This window comes from Falco peregrinus, chromosome 1, assembly GCF_023634155.1.
Source record: "Falco peregrinus isolate bFalPer1 chromosome 1, bFalPer1.pri, whole genome shotgun sequence".
Lineage (NCBI taxonomy): Eukaryota > Metazoa > Chordata > Aves > Falconiformes > Falconidae > Falco > Falco peregrinus.
In genome coordinates, this window is record NC_073721.1 from 71,428,033 (window position 1) to 71,451,140 (window position 23,108).

Consider the following 23,108-nt stretch of genomic DNA (forward strand, 5'->3'; position numbering starts at 1 on the left):
AGTATGACTTTCAACAGCAAAACCAAAGAATATGGTTGAAGACAAGTATTACTCCTCAGGTAATAAGAAAAAGTCAACTAAGTGGGCCTTGTAATCATCTCATTCTAGAGTGCTGACGTTTGCAGGAGATTTGGTAGTCTGTAGAAGATGCAGATTAAAATGCAGCAATTTCAAAGGAACATTCACCAACAAAAGGGATTCAAAACTTATATAGATAGTAAGGTGCTGTGCACGTGCAAATCCCAGATGGTAAGCGAGCTGACAATAGAAAAATAGGTCCTAATATGACAGCTGATCAAAACGAAACAACACTGCAGCTGTGCATTTGGTCAGAAAAGCAGTCTGTAAAGAAACAGGTTGTAAATTTCATCAAACACTGTACTTAGAAACATACATTTAGTACTGCCATCATTACAGGTGCCACACATACAGCTGAGGAGTTTCTCTTTGTACCTAAAATATTTTCAGTTCATGTTCCCATTGCCTTCACAGATTTCCAAGTGGAGATTAGTGATGGACTTCTAGAGCAAACGCTGCCTGCCACCGGTGCTGCTTGCGCAAACAGATGGGTCTTGCACTGATCCTGAAGGCTGGGAGAGATAACTCGTCCCGGTTTTAGGTGGCAGGGAGCTCCTCCTCAGGACAGAGGGCAGGTGAAGCTGGAGGGCGGTTTGGAGGAGAGGTGGGTGCGAGCCCTCCCCTGCTGTTTCCCCCAGCCCTGCGGGGGCTGCTGGAGGAGGCGGCGCGGCCGGGCTCCCGCTGCCCCGGCACTTCTCTTCGTCCTGGGGGGCCGCACCCGCCACCCGCCCGGCGGAGGCCGCCGTGCTGCCCGACAGCGAGGGCAAACCCCGACTCTCCTCAGGGCCGGCCTCCACCTGCGGCCCGGGAGGCGCAGAGGACCGGGCGAGGCGGGACGAAGGCGGCTTTGAGGTGCTGCCCGACGGGGGTGACGGGGGAAGCTGAGGCTCGGCCCCCCGCAGCCCAGTGACTGGGCCGGGGCGGGACACTGGGAACCGAGGCGAGGCGAGGCGAGCTCCCGCCGCGGGGGGGGGCAGCCGCCGCCGTGTGGTGGCGGAGCGGCGCGGCCCGGCCCAGCTGGGCGGTGGGCCCGTCCCGGCGGAGGGCGCGGCCCGTCCCGCCCCCGCGCCGCGCACAGCGCCAACAGCCGGAGCGGCGGCACCTCCTCGGCGCGCTGGGCCGGGCTCCCCCCTCGCCCTTCGCGTCTCTCTCACCGCCTTTTCCTGTCTGCATCCTCCCGGCCCGCCGCCCCCCCTCCCCTCGCCATTTTCACCCGGGAGGAGCGCGGTGCGACTTCCCTGAAACTTCGCGGGGGAACTCGCCCGGCTCCTCCGCGGCGGCCGCAAACTTTCCGCCGCGGCGCCCGCCTCTCCTGCGGCGTCCCCGACCCTTCGGCTTCGGCGGCGGCTCCGGCGGGAAGTTTTCAATGAGCGCCCCTCCGCTGCTCCGGCCGCCCAGCCCGCTGCCGGGGGCTGCTGCCGGCGGCGGCGTCGCCTTCCACCTCCAGATCGGGCTGAGCCGGGAGCCGGTGCTGCTGCTGCAGGACTCCTCGGGGGACTTCAGTCTTGCCCACGTCCGGGAAATGGCTTGCTCTATCGTCGACCAGAAGGTAAGAAGGACCCCCGGAGTCGAGCCCCCTCCCGCCGCCGCCCGCCGCAGCCGCTGCCGGCAGCGCTGTTGGTGGCAGCGAACTTTCCGCTCCTCGGCCTCCCGGGGCTGGCGACACCGATCGGAAGTTCCCCGTGTCTCTGCCGCCCCCGCCCCCCCCCCCCGGTGCCGAGGAGGCTCCATGCGGGATGCTCGCATGCCAGCTTGACTCTTATTTTGTTTGGCAGTGGGTGCAATTAGCTGTGCTAATAACTGTTGTTTAAAACAAACCCCAGCCGGATCTATCTGCCCGCTTTTTAATGCTGCGGAAGGCGGCGGGGGGGCGGGGTGGGTGGGGGGGGGTGGCGGGTAGAAAACCTGTCAGCTGCGATGGCAGCGCGGCGCCCTGGGGCAGTCCGCGCGCTGTCCCGGCCTCTGCTGGCAGAGGAAACTTTACACTAAAAAAAAAAAAAAAAAAGGCAAACAGCAACAAGGAAAAACCAGCCCCAAGAGCCCAGGATTCACAGCGGCGTGCCCGCCGCCGTGCCGGGCAGCCCGGGCCGGGGGGCACCGCAGCGGCGCCGGCGCTGCCCGCCGTGGGCCGGTGCCAGCCGCGGGGGTGGGCGCCGCGCCGGGGGCAGAGGGACCTGCTGGCGCTGGGTGCCAGCCCCGGGAGCTGGCAGGTGGCCGCGGTGGGGGGGGGGGGGGGGCTGAGTCAGCCCTCGCTGGCAGCTGCTGCGGGCGGCGGTGGGTCGGCCGCCGGGCGGGGGGCGCCGCCGGCTGCAGCGCTGACCCCGGGGAACGAGGTGGCACCGCCCGCGGGGGCGGCCCGCGTCGCTGCGGAGCGGTGGCATCGGCAGGCGCAGGTACTGCTCAGGGTCGGGCCAGCCGCTGAAGCCACCTCGCCGGCGCCTGAATCTGCGCCGTCCCTTGCCTTCTCCCATTTCGGTGTGGTACCGAGCGTGTGGCACGCTGAAATAAAGTTCTGCCTTACCGGTGTGTGCGGTGTGGAAGACCCACGTGGAAGTTACGTCGTGATTGCAAAGAATAAATAAAAAGACTAAATATTCAGGATGGTTATGATGGGAAAAGTTGGGCTTCCCCCCTGTCTTTACTGAAGGGAAGTAATTTCAGGCGGGGATATTTTTTTTTATTTTCAAAGTTGAGAGCTTTGCCTTATGTCAGTTTGTAGAGCCCATCAATCTGAACTTCACTAAATAGCAGAATTTCCTTTTTTTCTGAAGAGCAACTAGTGAAGTTTTCAAAAAAGTATCAAATATGCATGTTCATTTCTAAATTTTGTATTTTTTGTAGTTTAAGAAATGGTTACATGCTTTAATCGATTCTGAAGAAGGGTGTAACCCTTCTTTTTAGCATTACCATATCTGCTTTCAGAGCTAGGCCAGAGCTTGTTAAATTGGTCACATACATGTCAGAAACAACTTAAATACTTTTAATACTTCACCATTCATAAGTTATTGTGCTAGTAGTAATGGAAGTGTTAAGATTGCTGCATGCATATTTTTGTGCTTCAGTAGTTTATTCGTTTCAGGGGTTTACTGTAAACTTGACTCCAATCCTCGTTTGCTAGCACATCTCATTTTCTTTAGACAATGGTACGTTGTTGGCTTGTGCTTATAGAGTTGGATTTAGGTGACTAAATACTGACATAAAAATTTTGAACATTTGAATTTGTTGCATTTTCTTGACTACATAAAAAAGTATCATTTAGCTGCTTCTCTGCAGAGCACACTTGAATAAGGAACCTTCTTCTAGTCAGTTTCTCGAAGCCCAAATATCTGCTTTGCTTTCCCAAAGCTCATGTTGAGAAGAAAGTGGCTGAAAGGGAAAATGGGAAGACAGACAGACTTTGTGGTTGTTTGGGTTTTTTGTTTTGTTTTTGTTTTGTTTTGTTTTTTCCCTTGTCAAGTGGTGGCCTCTACCTCCTCTCTCTGTAGTTTAATTTGTGTTATTTGGTCCTCAGAATCTCTGTTTTAGGCTTAAACCTTCAAGTATATTTGTATACGTGACTTCACTAACAATTTTACTAAACATGATAGGATGGTTACATATACGAAGTTACCTAGCATACTGGCAGAGACCTGCTTTTCAAAGACATTATGTAGTACCTAGAACTGTTACAAGTTAACTTTTGTGTGTTGCAGATTTGTGTTTTTCTCTTCTCCTGAAATAATTTGAAGCATAGTTTACCCTGGATTTTTATGAGAAAGATGTACTCGCTTATCACATTCAAGCAGGAGACTATACTGTAAAAAGTATTGTTTATTGAAATACCACAGTATTTTCAAATTTCTTTGGGTCTGTAAAGTAGTGGCCTTCCAGGTAACATTTTTGTCCCAAAGTCTCTGTGCGGTTTGGATTGCTTAAGCAATATATAAGGATGAGAATATGTGATTTTGTTTTTGTCTTTGGCTGTCATGTTAGACTGCTAAAATCAACTCTGTTTCTGTGGCGTGCTGTTAAATATTAAAGCAGTCCCCTTGTACACAACTTTATTTTTAGGATTGTGCTGAATTCCTTTAGTATCAGTGTCAGATGATCTGTTTATAGAGAGCCTCTTCCACAGTAATGTGGTTATACCTGACTCAAGATATTTGTGACCCTTATAGTGCAGAGATTTATACACCAACTTTAATTTAGTGGTATTCAAAATTTATGTTGAACTAAGCTGCTCACAGTGTGCAGAGTGGACCGTTATTTAGGCCTGAGAATGTTAATATGGAGGGGGTGTGTGTAGAGATGTATTTAGGTGTGCATGTGTGTATGTATGTGTAAAACCACTATTTCTATATCTTTATATGGTTTTAGTTATAAGTAATAAATATGTGCATGCACGTGCATATTATGTAAATTATACATAGCAATGACAGTTTTATAAGGTTATCTTTAGATATAAACAAACACACATTTGCATATATTTACACTAGTGGACTTTAAACAGCATCTGAAGTGCAAAGGTTAGGTTTTTCTAATTTGGGTAGAGAATGTAATTACATTAATATTCTGCCTGTATATGATGTAAAAAATTGAATGAGCAAAAGGGTGTCTTTTTCTTCATTGTCCATGAGAGGCGTTCTTTCAGAAATTTCATCCTGAGATAACTCTATGGAAATCTTAACAGCTCTGAAGATGGAGTGGTACGTACCAGTTTCAGGCATAAATTCCAAAACATTTAAATCTGTTAACTGCCTAGAAGACAATGAAATTTGATTCCTTTGCATTTGTGTATTTTGTTTGTCTTTCTTAGAACCATTGGCATGAAAACCTTGAGACTTGTTCACATGGGGTCATTTTTCTTCAATTGAAATGGGATTTTAGCATTTAAATGATGATGTGGTTGACAAGAAATGAGGATCAGCTGCAAAATGTGTCGCTGACTTCTAGGCTGACTCCCCCGCAGGAACAGTGGGAGGATATTGTAAAATACAGTCTTTGTTTTCTGAAGAGAAATAGTTTGAGTTATTGGCCATTTTGGGTTAGCTGCAGACACGAGACCCACTTCTTCAGGGCAAAAGTGCACTGAGTAAGGACGTGGCCTGATTTTAATTGTCTGCAATCATTGTGTTGCCAAAGACTTTTTACTAGCGCAAGATGAAGGAAGGAATCTTTAAAGATATTTTTTTTTATACAAAGTCATACAATTTTAATTCAAAGGGGAAACTAGTTATTATTTATATTTTCTGTTTGTTGAAATTCTTTGCAGTCGTTATACCTCACATACGATGTGTTGGGCTACTGTAGTGGCATTGCCAAATTTTGAAAACTTGGAGTTCTTGAGTAAATATATAATGTAACATTATTTGACTTGAGAATGTGGGTTTTATAAAATACCCCTTAGGTCAGCCTTAACATCAGATGTTGGCTAGGCCTCCGGCATTTGAAGGCAGAGAAGTTGCAAGGAATAGGAAACAGACAACAAATACAAGAAAAAAATAGTTTGATCTGAAACAGAGGAAACAAAATCTGATCTGTGTAGGCAATGTGTAGTTCAGACTGGTTTATAAAAATAGTGTTATAGATGGTTCACTGGGTTGCATAATTCTGAAATTTCAAAGTAGGAGGGGAAAAAAGTAATAAACAGGAAGTAGGCCATTTCAGGAAGGGTAAGGGACAAAAAAGTAGCAAAAAGGTAGTTCAGGTGGCATACTGCAGCTGGAATACGGTGCCCAGATTAATCTTTATGTAAGGTTTTCAGTGTTAAATTAAGAGAATCGTCACAAGTGAAACCAAAAGCCTTTTAAAAGTATTCCTGAGAATGGAACCAAACGTGTTCAGTAACAGGTATGCATCCACCTGTGCTTCTGGTTGTCCTTGGTAAGAGGAATCTAACTTAAATAGATAAAATAAGCTTAGGTTTTTTTTCTCAGGCTGGAATCTTTAAACTTTTGCTTTGAGTGAAGAAAGGAGCTTTTCTAAAGGTTGACAAGAAGATATGCTAAACCTTTTCTGCAGGGGTTTTGAGTGGCCATGGAGAACATACAAGGTGTGTTTATATGGATGATATATTTTGCCGCACTGCAATTTACAAACTCCTAAAAATAAACAAGAGCCTGGTGGTAATGAAATAATTTCCTTTGGAGTGGGATAGGGAGTCAGGGTCAATAGTATACTAGAAAGATTTTCAGCCTCAGGGTAAACAGAGAAACTGTGACAGGTTGTTACATTGCTGACCAAAGCTCATATACCTTCAGTCAAACACACCGGCATAGGCATTTTGTATATCCACTACATTTTTGGCTGTAGTCTTCAAATGTTCTGGAAAAGTTAGTACAGATTTGCTATTTATTGGTTAAAGTTACATTCTCACGGAGTCTTCAATTGGTGTATGCTGGTAACAAAATATTGAGCTTTTTTTTTCTCCTAAAGTGAGTCTTTGCACTGAACGCTTCCTTCTGCCTGTGTTGTGAAAACACCAAGTTGTTAAATATCATTAGAGGAATGTGAGGTGCCTTGTCCTTATGCATATAAACATATTGCAAAGTGAAAGTACTTTTCTAACAATCTCACTCTTACAAACTCAAGTGAGACTTTTGGTGTTTACTGTTTAATCTTTTATTGACTTTGCATTTATTATTCTCCACCCTGGAAACTGTAAGTCAATGTATGTAACATCAGTTTGTATATTAGTTAAAATTACTTATGGAGAATGTGTGAGAAAACACTAGGAAAGGCATAACTTTGATGAAAGGGAGTCAGTCTGAATTTAAAGAAACTGTAGGATTTTAAAGAAGTGCTAACTTTGTTAATCTATCCTGTCAGTGATGCAGACGAGAAAAATGGATATAATGCCACAAACTTATCTATAGCACTTGAGAAATGCCTTGACAGAGATTGAGGGATATCGAATGAATTTTCATAAAATAAGAAGTAAGATGGGGCTTTGGATAGAGGACAGGCTTGTAACCAAAGCAGATGACATTTTAATTTTTAAAGGCATTACAAAAGGAGTCATATGTTGATCTTGTGTTAGTTCTACTGATGATTCCCCCAGGAAATACATAATTTCCATAATGATTTTATAGAAGTAGATGAATAAGTGTATGAGATGCTTTTCTCATTGCTGATAATATGCAGCTGTATTGCCAGAGAAGGGATAGAATTTATTAATGAAGCTGCAACATTTCCCAGACAGAAATGCGTAAATGCTCAGTGAATTTGAAATACCTGAGGTCTGGTTTATCTGTCTGATACAAAACTTATTGGGCATAAACCACATGGGTGACCTGAGAACACACAAAAAGCTCATTGCATCCTGAAAGTGCGGTGATTTTACTGCTTGTAAAGGGTGATCTGTGCTGTGGATTATGTGTGAAAAGCCTGGTATGTGTCAAATCCCAGTGTGGATTTGTGCAGACTTTGTCCAAAGGTTTTTTTCCCGTGATTTCTGGAAATCCCTCACAGACATCCAAAACTGCTCTTCTCTAGATTTTTCTTTTTTCCTGTGTTTGACAAAATCTGGCTGTATGGGTACCATGTGTGTTATACTCTGGTTACCTGTAAGGAACCAAGCACAGTTCTCGAAGCCTGCCTGTTGTTACTTCTGGTTTCTTATTTTTACTATATTTTGTAGATTAAACTATTTCAATGAAAAACATTTGCCAAATGGATGTTTGCCTTTTTTTTTTTTTTTTTTTTTTTTTTTTCCCCCTCCCCTTGGTATTGTGTTGGGTTTTTTTTTTGTTTTATTTTTAAGTGACTATGCTAGCAATTATTTTCAGGACATCTGTGGAATTTTTGAGGTAAAGCTATGTGAAATTAAGAACTACAACTGATAAAGACAAATTAATTACATTGATAATAAGAGTTGTCTGTCTCGAGCAACCTGTGATGAGCACATGCGTATTTTGTAGGTTGTTTAAAATTACTTCTGTATAATGTACAGGCCATCACTAACTTGTTGACTTTGCCCTCTGATTGACATCAGATAGGTTTATGTTGACATTATGTAATATGGCTTCAATTATACAGGTGCAATATAGTATATAAACAAAATCTTTCTCCCAAGTGTTTATGCAAAGTGTAGGTGTTCTATTCTCTAGAAATACTTGATTGGTCTTCATACAACACAATGTATATGTGTCTTTACTCAGTGCTAGCAATTTACTTGTACTTGGCTCGTGCCACTTGGAGGAGGACTTCTCTTTCAAATTGTCTTCTGGAGATGCTATATGCTTCTTGCAAAATGTCAAATTGTCAGTTTTGGGACAGATTTGAAATCTGTTGTAGGGTGTGTTCCAGTAAAATATTTGTTTCATTTTTCAGTGTCAGACTTGTGTCTCTTATACAGGGTTGATCATAGAGGCTCTGCTAGAAAAGCTACCTAATGTTGTTGTCGTGTCTCATTAACTCCAAAAGAATGTGGCATATATGAGAATTAAAAAAAAATAAAACCCCATTTCATTGAGATATCTTCCCCCCTATCTTTGACAGTGATTTTCTTCCCATACATGTTACGTTCATTGTGCTTTACAGCTTTGGGAGAGAACGCTTCTGAAACAATGCCTTTCTGTGCTTGGCTGGTGGGGCACTCGCTGGGGTAAGCTTGGATGCCCAGCATGAACTTCTCAGTGCCCTACGCAGCCATCACCTTTGTTTACATCCTTCTGGCTTGTGATGGCCCTGTGAATGTCCAGGATTTTGCCGACCAAACCAGATTTCTTTCACAGGCTTTCAACTTTCTTCTTCCTCATACAAGACTTTTAGTACTGCTAAATGATCTCCTGCTTTTTGGGACTCTTCTTTTAAATATTTCTATCCATGTAACAGTTTAAGATGATGACAGACTTGATGTCACTCAAAAAACGTGTATAAGATTAAAATAACTTGTATGTATCTGTCGTCTTCGAACTTTTAAAGTATAAACCCTTGAAGTATGCACTTCAAGTCAGCTACTTCATGAAGTGGATTTTTGCTTCTAAATGCTCTTCTGGTTTTGTCTGCTGGAACAACATGTGAAGGTTAGGAAGGCAGTGTAGTGTATCGCCCTATAATGTAGAGGTAGTAGTGTGGACATATTACAGTGATATATTTATGCATAGACATAAAGTTAGACACAGACAGTGATATACACTGGATTTTTTTACTTTGACTTCCTCTGTGTATTTGTGACTTCCTTTTGCTTGTTGTTTGTAAGTCTCCTTTTTCACCTGAGGAAAACTTGATCAAGAGGTAAGCTTTCACTTCTCCTACCATGCAACATGTACATAGATACCGTGATTGTCTATTACATAGCCATAGCCTGCTGTGTGTGCCTCTTCTGCAGTCAGAACCAGCTCAGAAACAGTGTTATGACATTAAAGCTAGAACATAGCTGTTTTTTTTGATCAAAATTTATCAAATACCGAATTTTATTCTTTTTTTAAAAAGTAACATGAACACATTTCATCTAATCTGGATCTTGGCTGTTCCCTAAGAGAGGGAAAGAGGCGTTTAGAGGCTTTTATTAGTGACTGGCATAAAAAGGTCTTTCCAATGTAATTTTGAGCACAAGGTGTATGAAGAGAGGCTGCAAACCATGAGCATGGTTGCTAGCTCTAAACCTTTATCTTGTACGCTTCAAAAGAACTGTATCCAAACGTGTCCTGTGCAGTTTGAAAGCTTGTTCTGTTTCTTCTCTCCTCAAGTTATGAAAAAAAAGAAGTCAACCTTGAGAAATACATTTTTTTTTTTTTCAAGTGTTAGAAATAGTTTTTGTTAGCATCTTGTCAGTTGCAAAAGCGCAGACAAGACACAGCTGGGACTGGGAGCAGCATTCTGGCTATGAGGCAATTTGCCTGAGAGAGAGATGCTTATCCTTAAACCCAGTAACTTCCATATTGCCTTCTCTTTTTTTTTTTAACCACCTGAGAAATCCTTTTACATAAAAATAGAAATTACTAATGTATGTGGACCATCGTGGTAAATATAACATGGTCCTCCCTGTTTGCAGCACCATATGGAATTTATGCAGCACCAGGGTAACTTATGGGTGCTAGGCTAGGGTCTGCATTGAGACTGAATGAGTCCTGAAAGCCTTAAGGATCCTTAGGCCGCAAAGGGTTGTTTATGTGATGTAAACTTTTTTTAAATTGTAGTTTTGACACATGAGATGAGGGTCTGTGGGTCAAGGAAACCTGACTGATAAAGGAGGACAGTGTGAGTTATCAACACTGTTTTCAGTCTAGCTGCAATAATTTTCGCATTTTGCTCTGTAGTTCAAACTCCCTCTACATCAACTTTGAAGGGTTACATTACAGCTTTGCTGTCTGTTTACATGATGTGACTAGATGTGCTGACTATGCTATCTAATGTTGTAAGTGCTGATTTTATCAGTCTGAGGATTTAGTATTGCCATACAAAATAAACTACATCTAGGAAAATGGGAAATAATCATAAACATAATAATAAATAATGAAGAAATCATAAAATACAACCTTTCAGATATTTGCAATATATGTGAATTTTTGTTCTGGTACATTTATTATACCCACTTCTAAAAAAAAAAAAGGAATGCAGCAAAATATGTAGAATGTGAGTAGGAGTTTGTCCAGTTCCAAACCCACATAGTTTTCACTGTTTTTTCCCCAAGAGTTGGCTGTCCTACACAAAATATTAGGAAAAAGTAGAGTGAAAATTGAAACAATCTGGTAAGAGTCTGTGTGGGGGTGGGGACATTAGATTAGGGGAGAGTATCTTTTGAATCTTGACTATGTGTTTATCCTCATTCCCCAAGGTAAATTAAATTTTGCTGTCTATATGTTATCCTTCTCATATAACAGTATGTCTGCTGGCCTTCTTGTCACAAGAAACTTGGTAAGGTGTTGTAGCAGAAAAAGTTCAGCTAACAGATTGTTAGGCAGAAAGTATGGTAAAGTCAAACAATTTGGGAAATGGGCACTTGTGCTCTACATCTAGAAGCGTATCTCTAGTGCATCTTCAAACTGTGTTTGTGATTGTGCTTTTTGTTTTCATGCCATGTGAACTCGACCAGAGAATGACACACTTTTCAAGCCTAGAAACAAATGCCAGTGTCTTGACTTTCAGTTCTTAATCTAGATTTAATGATCATTCAATGTAAATCTCCTCTTTCTTCCATCTATTTGATTTATTTGGCAACTGTCACAAAACCAAGGAGGTTCTGAGCTGTATTCTGGTGTTGAATTTGTTTTGATGTGAAGTAAGTACTTCAGGAGGAATTACAAAGGTGATAAAGCTAAACTTTTCTAGCTAGTGACAGAGGTTGAAACAAAGAGCAAGGACTATAAATTATAGTTTGAAAGAGATTCAGGTTGGATATTAGGAAAAAAAACTTCTTTGCCTGGAAAGAAGCACAGTACTGGAACAGATATTCAGAAAGGTGGTGGAAACTTTATCCTTTGTTTTTTGGACTTTGGTAAACAAAACCTTGTGTTGGACATAGTCCTGCTATAAGTGAGTAGTCAGACTAGGTAACTTCCAGAGGTTCCAGTGTTTCTGTGATTCTCAGTATGCAGTTCATCATGGTCAATCAAACTAATATTCAAGTTAAAGTAATGGCATACCCCTATCAGACACAGCTATAATTTGTTCAGCAGCTGACAACCTATATATGGCTTTAATCAGTCTGTGGGTTTTTTTCTTCATGCTTTGTGTTGTATCTGTAGCATCTTGTTTGTCTCCGATTTGTGTATTTAAAAATTAAAAGTTATAGCTGACAGTTAAATTTACCTACTGAGGAGGAGGTAGAAAACATCTGGAAACCACTATTTCTAACAGTGCCTTTGATCTTTGTTTATGCGTGTACAATTGTTGTATTAATGCCTAAGAGGTATTAAGCAGCCTGTGTTAAAATAGAACCTTATTATATGGTATATTGTACAGGGAAGAAGGCACTGCCTTCAGTACTTTGCAGTCAAGGTGTACTGGAAGGCTGGTTATTACACCACATCTTAAGCCACACGGAATGATATCTCAGCATTAAAACCAGCAGTTTATCAGCAGTATCTTCAAAGAAAACCCAATGAGAAATCTGTCTTAGGTTGTGGGCAATAGCACAGAAGTTCCTCATGGCAACCTGTGGTTAGCAAAAATAGTAAAAACCACCAGCCCTTTCAATATGAAATAAAGACCTCAAATCTCATGAATTCGAAAAAAAAAAAGTGTCACATTTTTTTTGTGTCCCACCACACAAGGAGGGACCTGCTGAGTAATCTGTCCTCCTGGAATGGTGAAGAGTCGGTCTGTGCAGAGATGAAAGGAAGGAATGATAAAACGAAGTGATACACCCATCTGCTGCAGAGATTGCTGTAAGTGGAACAATGTGTAATTTCTCAAGGAAGATAATGCACTGCTTGAGAAATTAACTGATGAGGACTTGCTTGATTTATCTGTCTTTGGAAGGAGAACATGTGCGTGTTAGATATGTTCCGTGGGGAAAAAAGATGTGTTATTTAGCCCTCACCTTGCTATTGGAGCACAGAGGGAAGGGCAAGGTGACGCCAGCAAAGCTGAAGTTAGTGTTTGTTGTATTAAGTCTTGTTTTTCCTCCTCCACCACCTTTGCTCATTGTTCCCATGCTTAACAGGCTCTTATCAAATGGCTGCAGTGTGTAATTCAGGCATCTGCCCTAGACTGGTAGACAGCTGCTGAGTAAAATCAGGGCATACAGTCCAAGCTAGAATTTGGCTGCTGTTTTCTCAACATATTGTAAGGTACTGTGTGTGCAATTGTATATTTAAATGTAAGAATGTTAACAATGTTTTGGTAACATTCAAGCTACTGTTTCATGTTGTGGTTACATAATTTTGTTAAATAACTCTGTTTACCCAGAAGTAAGTGCTTAATGTTGCAAAGGGAAAAACAAATTTGTGGCAGTTTTACTGACAGTTTGGCAAGTTTCACTTTTTTGGGTATAACCTAGGTAAGAAATAATGATAAAATTGCCTTTGAAAACTGAAGTGTGAAACAAGAATTTTTAAACTTTTAAAGCCAATGAAAATCAGACCTGTTTATTCAAAGATGGCCTAAGAAGAAAAAACTTCATATGGTCAGTTTTAAAAGTCAGCAGATGTCTGGTTCCTTATTTGAGGGGTAAGTAATCGATATGTAAAATGTTGCTGGAAGATATTTGGAAATGCCTCAGGAAAAGATCTGAAGGAAAAAAACCACCCCAGCCTTCATGGGTCTCCCTAAAATACTGAACTTATCTCATCCATTGCTGATGAGTGAAGTTGCATTGTACACATTTAATTTAGGAAGCATATTTTTTCTGTTAAGAAATCAATTTTTTTGTGTAATAATGTTACCATTTTCCCCTCTATTCAGCAGTCAAGGTGGAGGTTCTGAAAACAACAACAATCATTATCTAGCAAGAGAGAGGCTGCACAAAGGGCAAGCCAAAGCTTGGTTTCCATCTTTTGAATAGGAGTGCATAAAAATCTTGCCCTAGTGTGGTTTGTTAACCCCTTCTTTTCCCAACATGTTTCAATCAAAATTGAATATCGCTTGCCATGCTGATGTGATGCTTACCTGAGTACAGATAAACAATAGGACAAGAGTTAAAAAAAAATAATAATTGAGACTGAACTTTATGATCATTACAAATACATTTATGAAGGTTAATGGCTATTCCATTTCTTCTAATCCATGACAGATGCTATTATTTGATTCCGAAGTTTGCATTCAGATTCTCATGAATTAGGTGATCAACCAGCTGTGCAACAGTTTGGAAATATGTGAAGCTTTACAGTAGAATCATCTGTATTTTTTGTTCTTTCTTTACACATATAAAGAATTTATGAATGTAGCATGAGAGAACTTTTTGCTTTCTTTACAGACACATTATTTTGCCTGTATTGAGGAAATAATCCTTTGTATTAGCATTATAAACATAAACACTAGTATCAACACTTTGAAGTTTGCATCTTCAGCAGTATTGAAAGGCACCTCCCTACTGGCTTTACAAACTTTGTTATTATATTATACAGAAAATAAAGAAACAGGGAAATGTGTATTTGGGTATTTCTCTGACTCCTGCTGGCCATGCATGCCACTGAAGAAGTCACTTTCTTCCCTAACATGTTAGTTTCCCTTTCTGAATGGCATATTGATACTGAGGAGGACCAAATATGAATAAGACAGGATTTTGACCGATTAATCTTAACAGAATTGTTTACTTTTTGTAAAATATTTTAAAAAATCACTTACAAACTTCTACATATGAAATTCTTAATGAATCATAGAATTTACAGTACAAAGATGTATGTATACAACCAGAAATATTGATGAATTTTTATATAATGTATCCTTAGAATGTTTCTAAAATGTTAGGATATTATGATTATTAGTATATAGATGCTTGCTAATTGCAAATAATGATTCAAAAGGATTACAATAATTATAGTAGTATTAATGACAACATATATTGAGGATTGGTTTTAGATTGTGTGAGAAATTTGTATGGAGTATAAAATATGCTTCTAGGTATATTTTTGACCATGAAAGTCTTGCTAGGAATCTCTGAATGAATTCTTGGGTCAGATACTCATATTTTGTGTGCTAATTCTACAGTTGAGTCTGTATTTATTATAGTTTCTTCTGGTACAAAGAAGTTGCCCTTCATACATTGTTAAATTTTTCTGCTTTGTAATTTCTTGATATTCTTCTTCAGTAATTTCCACAGACAGAGAAACACTGTGGAAGGAACTACTATTTCTTTTTTTTTTTTTTTTTTTTAAATGCATTGTTTTTGTAAAATAGAAAAATGTAACTAAAATGTCAATGGAAAGTAAATGTCAACAAAATATATCTTACCCCTTTCAAGAAGAGAAAAGATAAATAATTTCTTGTATTTATAAATTCTTTTATGTATACAGCCTTTGAAATGACAGTGTTACTAGATGGTTTTGAAACTTTTTGTGGTTGTATTGGTTGTATCAGAATATGGATGTAAAAATTTGTGTTTCAAGTGTTTCTCAGCATGAAATTATGTCAGTTTGCAGGAAAAATCAAGGTGCTTTCATGCAACTTTTATATTTTGGAAACATTTTAGCACATCAAATTTTACTTTTTATATAGAAAAATAAGATTTTTTCCGCCTTTATTATTTTCTCTTTGTTAAACAAAATTCCTTCAAATTAATTCCTAATTTTAAGGATTTTTTTCCCCAGAGTAATCTTCAGCTGTTGGTGCCCTGGAAATTTTTATAGATTTCTGATTTTAAAGGAGCCAGAAATAGCTCTCATATTATCAGAGTAAAACATCACTGAATTTTTTTTAGTGAAAAATACAGAAACATCAGCCTGATAAGGGTGGGTGACCTCTCTTCTTCTTGATCCTTGTTCAGCGAAACATTCTGTTTTGAAGCTTATGATAGGTAATATATTATTGAAGACCTTATACCCCACAGGTTGTTTTGCTCATTGGAACAAGGAGTTTGCTATGTCATCCCCTAAGTGAGCAGGATAGGGGAAAGAAGTGTAGAAATGATGATTTGTGATGCTATCACATTGCCAATGAAACAAGACAAAGTAGCCAAACTCTTTTTGTTGCAGGTTCACATTTCTTGTGACTTCAGCTGATATGTAAGTGAGGAAGTACACAGAGCAGTTAAAATCTCACTGGAAAACTATTTTTAGGAGCCCACTATTATCAGAAGGGGGGCATATGGTTGTCATAGCCATCAGAAAGATGCTGCTGTAAAGTCCTAATGTTGAGGTTCACTCAGCTTTTGGGACCCATGCACCTTTTAGTTTTTCTAGTTTAGAGCCAATTCATCTGAATTTGGTGTTGACCCTGCTTTAAGCAGCAGATTGGACTAGACAACCTCCCAAGGTCTCTTGCAACCTGAATGATTCTGCAGCCACAAGGGATAAAAACTGAGAGAGAAAAAAAGAAAGCTCTATCCATTATTAAGTAAAAGTTACATCTTCTGCGTAGCAGTATGTAGTTTTGTGCAATAGAATATTCTAAATTTACTCTTGCAATTTCTTAGGTGGCAATATTGGGGGCTATGGGTTACAGATTTATACTGGAATCTGTTTCATTTATTTTATATTGAATTTCCATCAAGTTGCAAACAGTTGAAGTTTCCCTTGTGTGCTTTATTATGCCATTTAATCTTTCATTTTCTTTTGGAAGGAAAACACTAGTTTTCTATGGTATTTTATGGATTTATATTTTTTAAAATAATCTATGGATTTCCTTTTTTTTTTTTTTTTGATAGTCTTTTAAACCTCCATGGAAAAGCTAGAATTGAAATGGTTATTTGTATCTTCATACTTGGGTTTCCTATGAAGATAGATAAATAGGAAAAAAGTTAAAAAAGAGAAATTATAATCCTCTGTTATTTGTAAAGATAGTTCCATTCCCTGAGGTACTTTACTGTTCTGTACTGCTTACAATTTTTCTTGGTATTAAAAAATTTGACAGCAAAGTCTTTTCAGTTCAGTAAGTCAGAGTTTCTGTTTAACTATAGATGGAGATTAATCTGGACAATCTTTTCATCCAACTCATGCATAATTGAGTTTCTCATTATTTCATATAATAGTGATTAGAATAATTGCTCAGTGTGTAAATATTTGGGTTTTCAGAACACTTAGTTTTTCTTTTGAACTGAGTATTATGTATGTAGTACTTAGGCATGTATTTCAGTTTTCTTCTATCAGTTATCTGATCCAATTTACTGCACAGCTGCTCTGAAAGGTCAGAGGGAGAGTGGGAACAAATGACTGGTGGATGGAGTGGACAGTATTGATAGAAACTAGGTCTTGGTTTTAAAAGGCTAAGACTCTATATGTTCATTCTTCTGTCATCTCTGCCCCCTCCCCTCCCCCCCCCCCCCCCTTTTTTTTTTTTCCTTTTGGCTGGGTTCAATTACATTTGATGGAAGACCAGAAATGTCAAAGAGAATTTGGTTCTCTTTTGCAAAAACACCAACATCTGGGTAGAACAAGGAGCCAAGTAACCGGACTGAAGGTAGGCTGCCTTAGAGCTCAGGCTGACTAGGTTGCAGGGAATTCATCTGGGAGACAGACATTTCAGCTGGCTTAAGTATAGAAAATTTTACATCAGAATTTACAAACAATTGTGAGACAAATGCGTTGGAAATCAAGCTTTATTGATACTAGGTTAAATGGATGCAAATCACTGTGCATCCTTAGATTCTCTTTTGCCTTCTAATTTGCCTCAGCAGACAAGATTAAAAGAGCTGTGTGTGGGTTCCCTGGTTATATGTAAATTCTTAAATATTGATCGAATATTAATGAGCTTTCCTAAATTAGTTGATTATTCTAAATGTCTTTCATTGCATTGTCTCTCTTAGCATCTCAGTATCTGGGCTATGCTCTTATGGGACAGGCAGATCCTAACTGACATTTTTCTTATGTGATCAAGATCACTTTTCTTGCCATTTCTCACAACAAATTGATGTGTTGGCATCTTTTGGTATTGTTCCAATATGCAGTTTTAGACAGAACACAGATTGGGGGGGGGGTGTTCTTTTTTTTGAAAAAAAAAAAAAAAAAAAAAGCAAAGAAACCCCCCAAAACAAAGCCTCAAAAGAGTAGACACCCTTAAAACCCTGCTACAAAGTATTGTTGTCTTTGAGATTCATAATAGCAAATTTGAATGGAGACACCATACAAGAGATAGATGTGCATCTAAACAAGAGTTTTCAGCAAATACATGTCTATGATACCTCAAAGATACTTCATAATAATTCTTTCTTCCTACATGCATATATATATACAACCTCACCTGTTCTAGAAACCCATGGTTAGATTGGATTACAACTCACTTTAAAGTATGTCTTTACACTTTTCTGATAGGAGCTTTTTATTAGCATTATTTTGGTAAAGTATAATGATAGTAAGTAAAAATTTGTTAATTTTAGAATATACTGTGTGCATAGCATAGTTACAGAAGAGAGTACTCCTACTTCATTTGTAATTCTCTTATTTCGTGTGGTAAACAGAGTTTTTTATTTTCTGTGGTGTAATTTATATATGAGAACAAGTCTGTACAAATATTTATGCATTTGCATTATACATATGGACTACTACAGATATTGTGCAAAAACCCCTGCTAGGCATACTGAAATTCGTAAGACAACTGTCAGATTTGTAAACATTAACTAGGTGGATTCTTCTATATTTTTTTCTAGGAAATGAATGGAACTACTTTTGAAATATAATTTTTAAACCAGAATATTTTTTTGCCAAGTTCCATTCTGGAATTAACTTTCTCTTACTGCTTGGAACACGGGAATTTTGGTAATGAAAATATAGGCAGATACAGGGCTGTCGTACAGAAAATGTAACCATACAATATTTTATACAACACTTCTTCAGGCAAAAGAATATTCATAATGAAAGGTCCAATTTCTGTTCTTGCCATTTCATGTCAAGACACAGTGACAACTTGTGCTTTTTTAAAATCCCACAAGAATGAATAGGTAAAGGAAAAATTCTGCAAGTAAATGTTTCTCTAGAAAGTAAGTACTGAAGACTGTCGTGCAGTGTCTTGGGTTGAGAAACCTGGAGAAAAAAAATGAACAGCACATAGTGAAAAACAGCTGTCAGTTATCTGTGTACATTTATTTTTGTTTGGAATCCATATAATAACAAAAATGTGGCCTGAAGCATACACTGGACATCTTCTTTTACCTGAATGGTCATTGATATAATATAATATAAACCACTTATGTTGTTAACAAGACATGAAAATTTAGGCTCTTAAAGATGACTTTTACATATATTTTTTTTTAAAGTTAGTGTGACTTTTCAGAGAAATCAAGCAAAATGATGGCAATACTCTCTAAAACATCTTGAATGAGGTGAGAAATACTGCATAAAGACGAGCAAATACATGACTTCTGCTGCTTCCCCTTGAACTCTACAGCTGACTTTATCCTGTCAGAGAAGATAATTTGGATTGTAGTAATTTCTTCTTACTGGATATGGAGGTTGTTTGCTACCAAACTCCTGTCTTCTATGTTCATATAAGTAATCTGATAGTTAAGAGCCAGTACATTTAGTATGAAAGCTGACCAGTCTGTAATTCCCAGATTCTTCTCTTTTCTGTTGATTTTTATATCTAATGGACTTGCATGAAGTCCTACCTTACTGCATTCATCCACAAACATTCAAGGGTACTGCAACTGCTTTGAATTGTTTTATAAAATGCTAGATGAAGTTCCTGAGTTGTCGTTTTTTGAGAACATCTACTTTGTGTGATTTCTTTTTCTCCTGGGTAAGTAAGCTTTGTTCCGGTGATGTTTTTAATGAAACTTGATGAAGAATAACTTTCAAAAATTTAACCTTGTTGATATCACCAATTTCTCCAGAGTAGCAGGCAAACCTCAGTTACGTGTCTGAGTATGCAACTGTAGTCAAATTAGTACTTGCTGTTGCTGATACTTTTTACTCATGCAGTCTCTTGTGCCTTTTTGGCCCGGCCTTAAATGTTTATTATAGTGTTGTTTTGTAGTCAACCTTCTTAATTAAACTAAGTTTCCACTTTCTGAAATATCTTCTTTTTAATGTTTGAAGTCAATCAAAGCCATGTGATTTGCCTGGTTCAGTACACTTACTAGGTTTTTTTTCAGCCTGGTTAATTTTTTAATGCAACTGCAGATTTGGGTTCTTCCTTAGCCTTTTCTCAACTCTGAGATTATTGAGGACTGCAAGGCCAGCACTTTGATTCTTGTTCCTGTTCTCTCTGAGGAAAGTGAACTCTCTCATGCTGTAGTTGCTCTTTGGAAAGTGCTTTTCACTTTCTCATTCTTGGTCATTTTCTTTGTATTGGTTGTATTCAGAATTTGAAGAGCCTCTTACTGCTTTCTTCACCTTCTAATAATGTATACCAATGCATTCCAAGAACTTGAGGGACAATATGGTGCCTTAGTGACTACTAAAATGAAAGAGAAAGGACAGGATTTTATTTGTGCAGTCTATTACAGGTCTAGGAGCATATGTTGACGTTGGGCATTTGTCACCTGTGGGAAATTTGCACCAAGTGTTGGCCTGAGGTGTGTACCACATGTCTGAGTGATGCAGAGCAGACTTCTGTACAGATCTGTGTGTGTGCACAGGGAGCATGTCGCTCTGGGAGCTTTGAGAAGATTCTTTCTGGTATAGTAGATACCTTTGGTCTGCCTTGCGTGTGCGGTGTTCCTGTGCAGGACTTCAGCTTTGGTTCCACTGGAGGGGAAACTGTGCTGAATGCACCAGTGATGTGTTTCAGTATGTACTGTGTAACTCCAGGAGTCGATGCAAGGTGTATTTGCACCTGAAGGAATCCCTTCAGCAAACCAAGCTGCTAACCTGGATGTGTGTGTGTCTTGTGTCCTGTGGTACTTTTCTCACAGATCCCTAAGAAATTAAGTTCTGTGCTTTGAATTAGTCTGCTGGTTGTTCAGAAGACTGATACGGCTCGTGTTTGAGTCATGTGAGCCATATCACAATCTAATTAAGTCTCAGTTATGCATTAGAACATCCACGTCCTCATGTTTATTCTCCGTACTTCGTGTATTAAGCTGTTTTGTGTGAGACCTTCAAGTTGTTTTCCTCCGGTAGCGTTACTATGAGTAGCCATCTCTCTATCCTGTTTCTTAGGGGTTTGTACATGTTGATGTGTATTTAATCTACCGCCTCACTACTTTTTTTTTTTAGACAAATGGGCCAGCAATGTGCCCTTGCCACAGAGAAGGCCCATGGTACCCAGGGCTGCACTAGACAAAGCCTTGCGGCAGGTGGAGGGAGGCGATCGATCCTTCCCCTCTGCTCTGTGCTGGTGAGGCCACACCGGGAGTGCTGTGTCCAGTGCTGGGCTCCCCAGTACAGAGGTACATGGACATACTGGAGCGAGCTCAGTGAAGGGCCACAATGGTGATCAAGGGACCGGAGCTTCTGTCCTGTGAGGCAAGGCTGAGAGAGCTGGGACTCTTTAGCCTGGAGAAAAGAAGGCTCAGGGGGGATCTCCGTGTGCACAAAAATCCGAAGGGAGGGTACAAAGAAGTCAGAGCCAGGCTCTTCTCAGTGGTGCCCAGTGTCAGGTCGAGAGGTGGTGGGCACGAACTGAGGCACAGGAGGTTCTGCGTGAACATCAGGAAGCACTTTCTGTACCGCGAGGGTGACCGAGCAGTGGTATGGGTCACCCAGTGAGTTTGTGGAGCCTCCATGCTTGGAGATACTCAGAAGCCGCCTGGACATGGTCCTGGGCAGCTGGCTCCAGGTGGCCCTGCTTGAGCAGGGGGTTTGGGTTAGATGACCCCTGGAGGTCCCTTCCAACCTCCACTGTTCTGTGATTCTGTGAAATAAGGCAAGCAACAGGAGTCAAACTCTGGTTTCTGTCATCCTAGTGGAGTGTTTCAACTGTTGAAGTGCAGTCAGATTCCTGGAAACTTAGCCATTTTGCCTGAACTCCTGTCCTGAGAGTTTCTGGAGTGTTTCAGTGACTGATTTGTGACAGGTGTCTACAAATTTGATAGACTGATTTGATTTATTATTATGGGATCAAATATGTTTGGACTGGCACTTGCTTCTCTGCTTGTGCTGTGATTTATGCAAAGCTTACAAACCTTTGCTAAATCCTGTCAAAGAGAATTGTCCACAAAAGAATTCTGGGCCATGCTGCTGAGGGACCATGCTGCTGTTGTACGCAACACTGCATATTTACTCAGCTTATAGGACTGGCTTTATGAATAATACACTGATGCAAAGATTAAAAATAACTTGTTCATGTTTTGATAGAGTTTTTGAGCTTTCCTATGATACCTGAAGTATTTGAAAATATAATTTTTAAATTAATTTGTACCAATGGAGGTATAGAAAGAGTAATCTCTCAAGTTAATAAAGCATCCAAAAAATAAATTAATACAGTAAATATTCAGCGTGTAGTCTTGACTCTCAATAACTTTATTTGTTTAAAAAAAGAAACTTAGCTGAAAGCAATGTCTTCTACCTGTGGTTGCAATTCAGTAAACATTTGTGATTTTAATGGTTACATCAGAGAATCAGTTTTCTGATAGAGTTTTCCTTACTTATGCTGGCAGAAACAATTCTGAATTTTATTAACAGTGTTTGCAGATACATACCTGGGGATGTGATTTCCTGAAGGTTTGATTTAGTGATTTACTAAAGATATAATGTGCAAGGAAGAGTAGCAGAGAGGCACAACATCCGTTAAATGTCACTTAAAAGTATGAACAATCTACTTTGATAGTGCTGAGTTATATAAACATTAAGGAAAGCGTTCTGTTCTACAGTTAAAGTTGTGTAATTTCTTCAAGTTGAGCTCAAGTTAAGATTGCAGAAACACAGGTAAAACATTTCCTGAAAAATTAGAAGACTGTTCTACACTTGATGTTCCTTCTCTGGTCTCTCGTCTTTGTGTAAATGTTCTAGGCAACGTTTTCAGTTGTTACAGACTTCTACTTTCCCCCCTGCCCCTGCTATTGTATTTGATATCTACAGCCTGATGTTTGCTAAGTTTTGGTTATGTGTGATGTCAAGGATTCCTGCGTGGTGTGTAAGTACTAGCCAGTTCCGGGGCTTCAAGTGCAAATGAGGTCTGGTGCATTCAGCCCAGGAAAGCTCTGGGCAGCAATTGCTTGGAGAAAGATAAATGGTCATTGGGAGACTTCCCTGACTATCTGTGTTACTAAAAGTGAAGAGCATATGGGCCACCATTGTCTGTTTTTTTAGCTAATGGTCAATTAGTAATGTTTGTTAAATACAAGGAAACAGAAAGCCTCAAATACATTTGCGGAGGTAAATCTTCAGGGGGAAAAAGAGGGTTTGGATTTCTTGGTTGAATTTTTATTAAAAAAAAAAACCAAGCGTGGCACATATATTCTTCATGGAATAGATATGTGGTCTATGTCTTCAATTATGTGCCAGTTTGTGGTAGAGCCAGGTAAGCGAGCCACTATTGCTACAAAGACGAATTTCAGCTAGCAGCTGTAGAAACAAGAATATGATTTGGAAAAGATTATTTGTCTTTTGTGGATGTTTGTTCTCTTCTGC

The 23,108-nt window shown here is 39.8% G+C and overlaps 1 protein-coding gene across 6 annotated transcripts in view; it reads left to right on the plus strand.

Moving 5' to 3' along the window:
• The first annotated feature begins 767 nt into the window (after positions 1-767).
• PRKD1 (protein kinase D1) overlaps positions 768-23,108 on the plus strand; it is a 143,033-nt gene continuing 120,692 nt past the window's right edge. For 2 of the 6 annotated variants that reach the window (XM_055800815.1, XM_055800820.1), the window contains exon 1: positions 768-1,627. In XM_055800815.1, coding sequence (XP_055656790.1) covers positions 1,445-1,627 — 183 coding nt within the window. In that variant the 5' untranslated portion in view covers positions 768-1,444. The remainder of the gene's footprint in view (positions 1,628-23,108) is intronic. The other 4 variants (XM_055800792.1, XM_055800797.1, XM_055800801.1 and 1 more) reach the window with 2 other exon arrangements.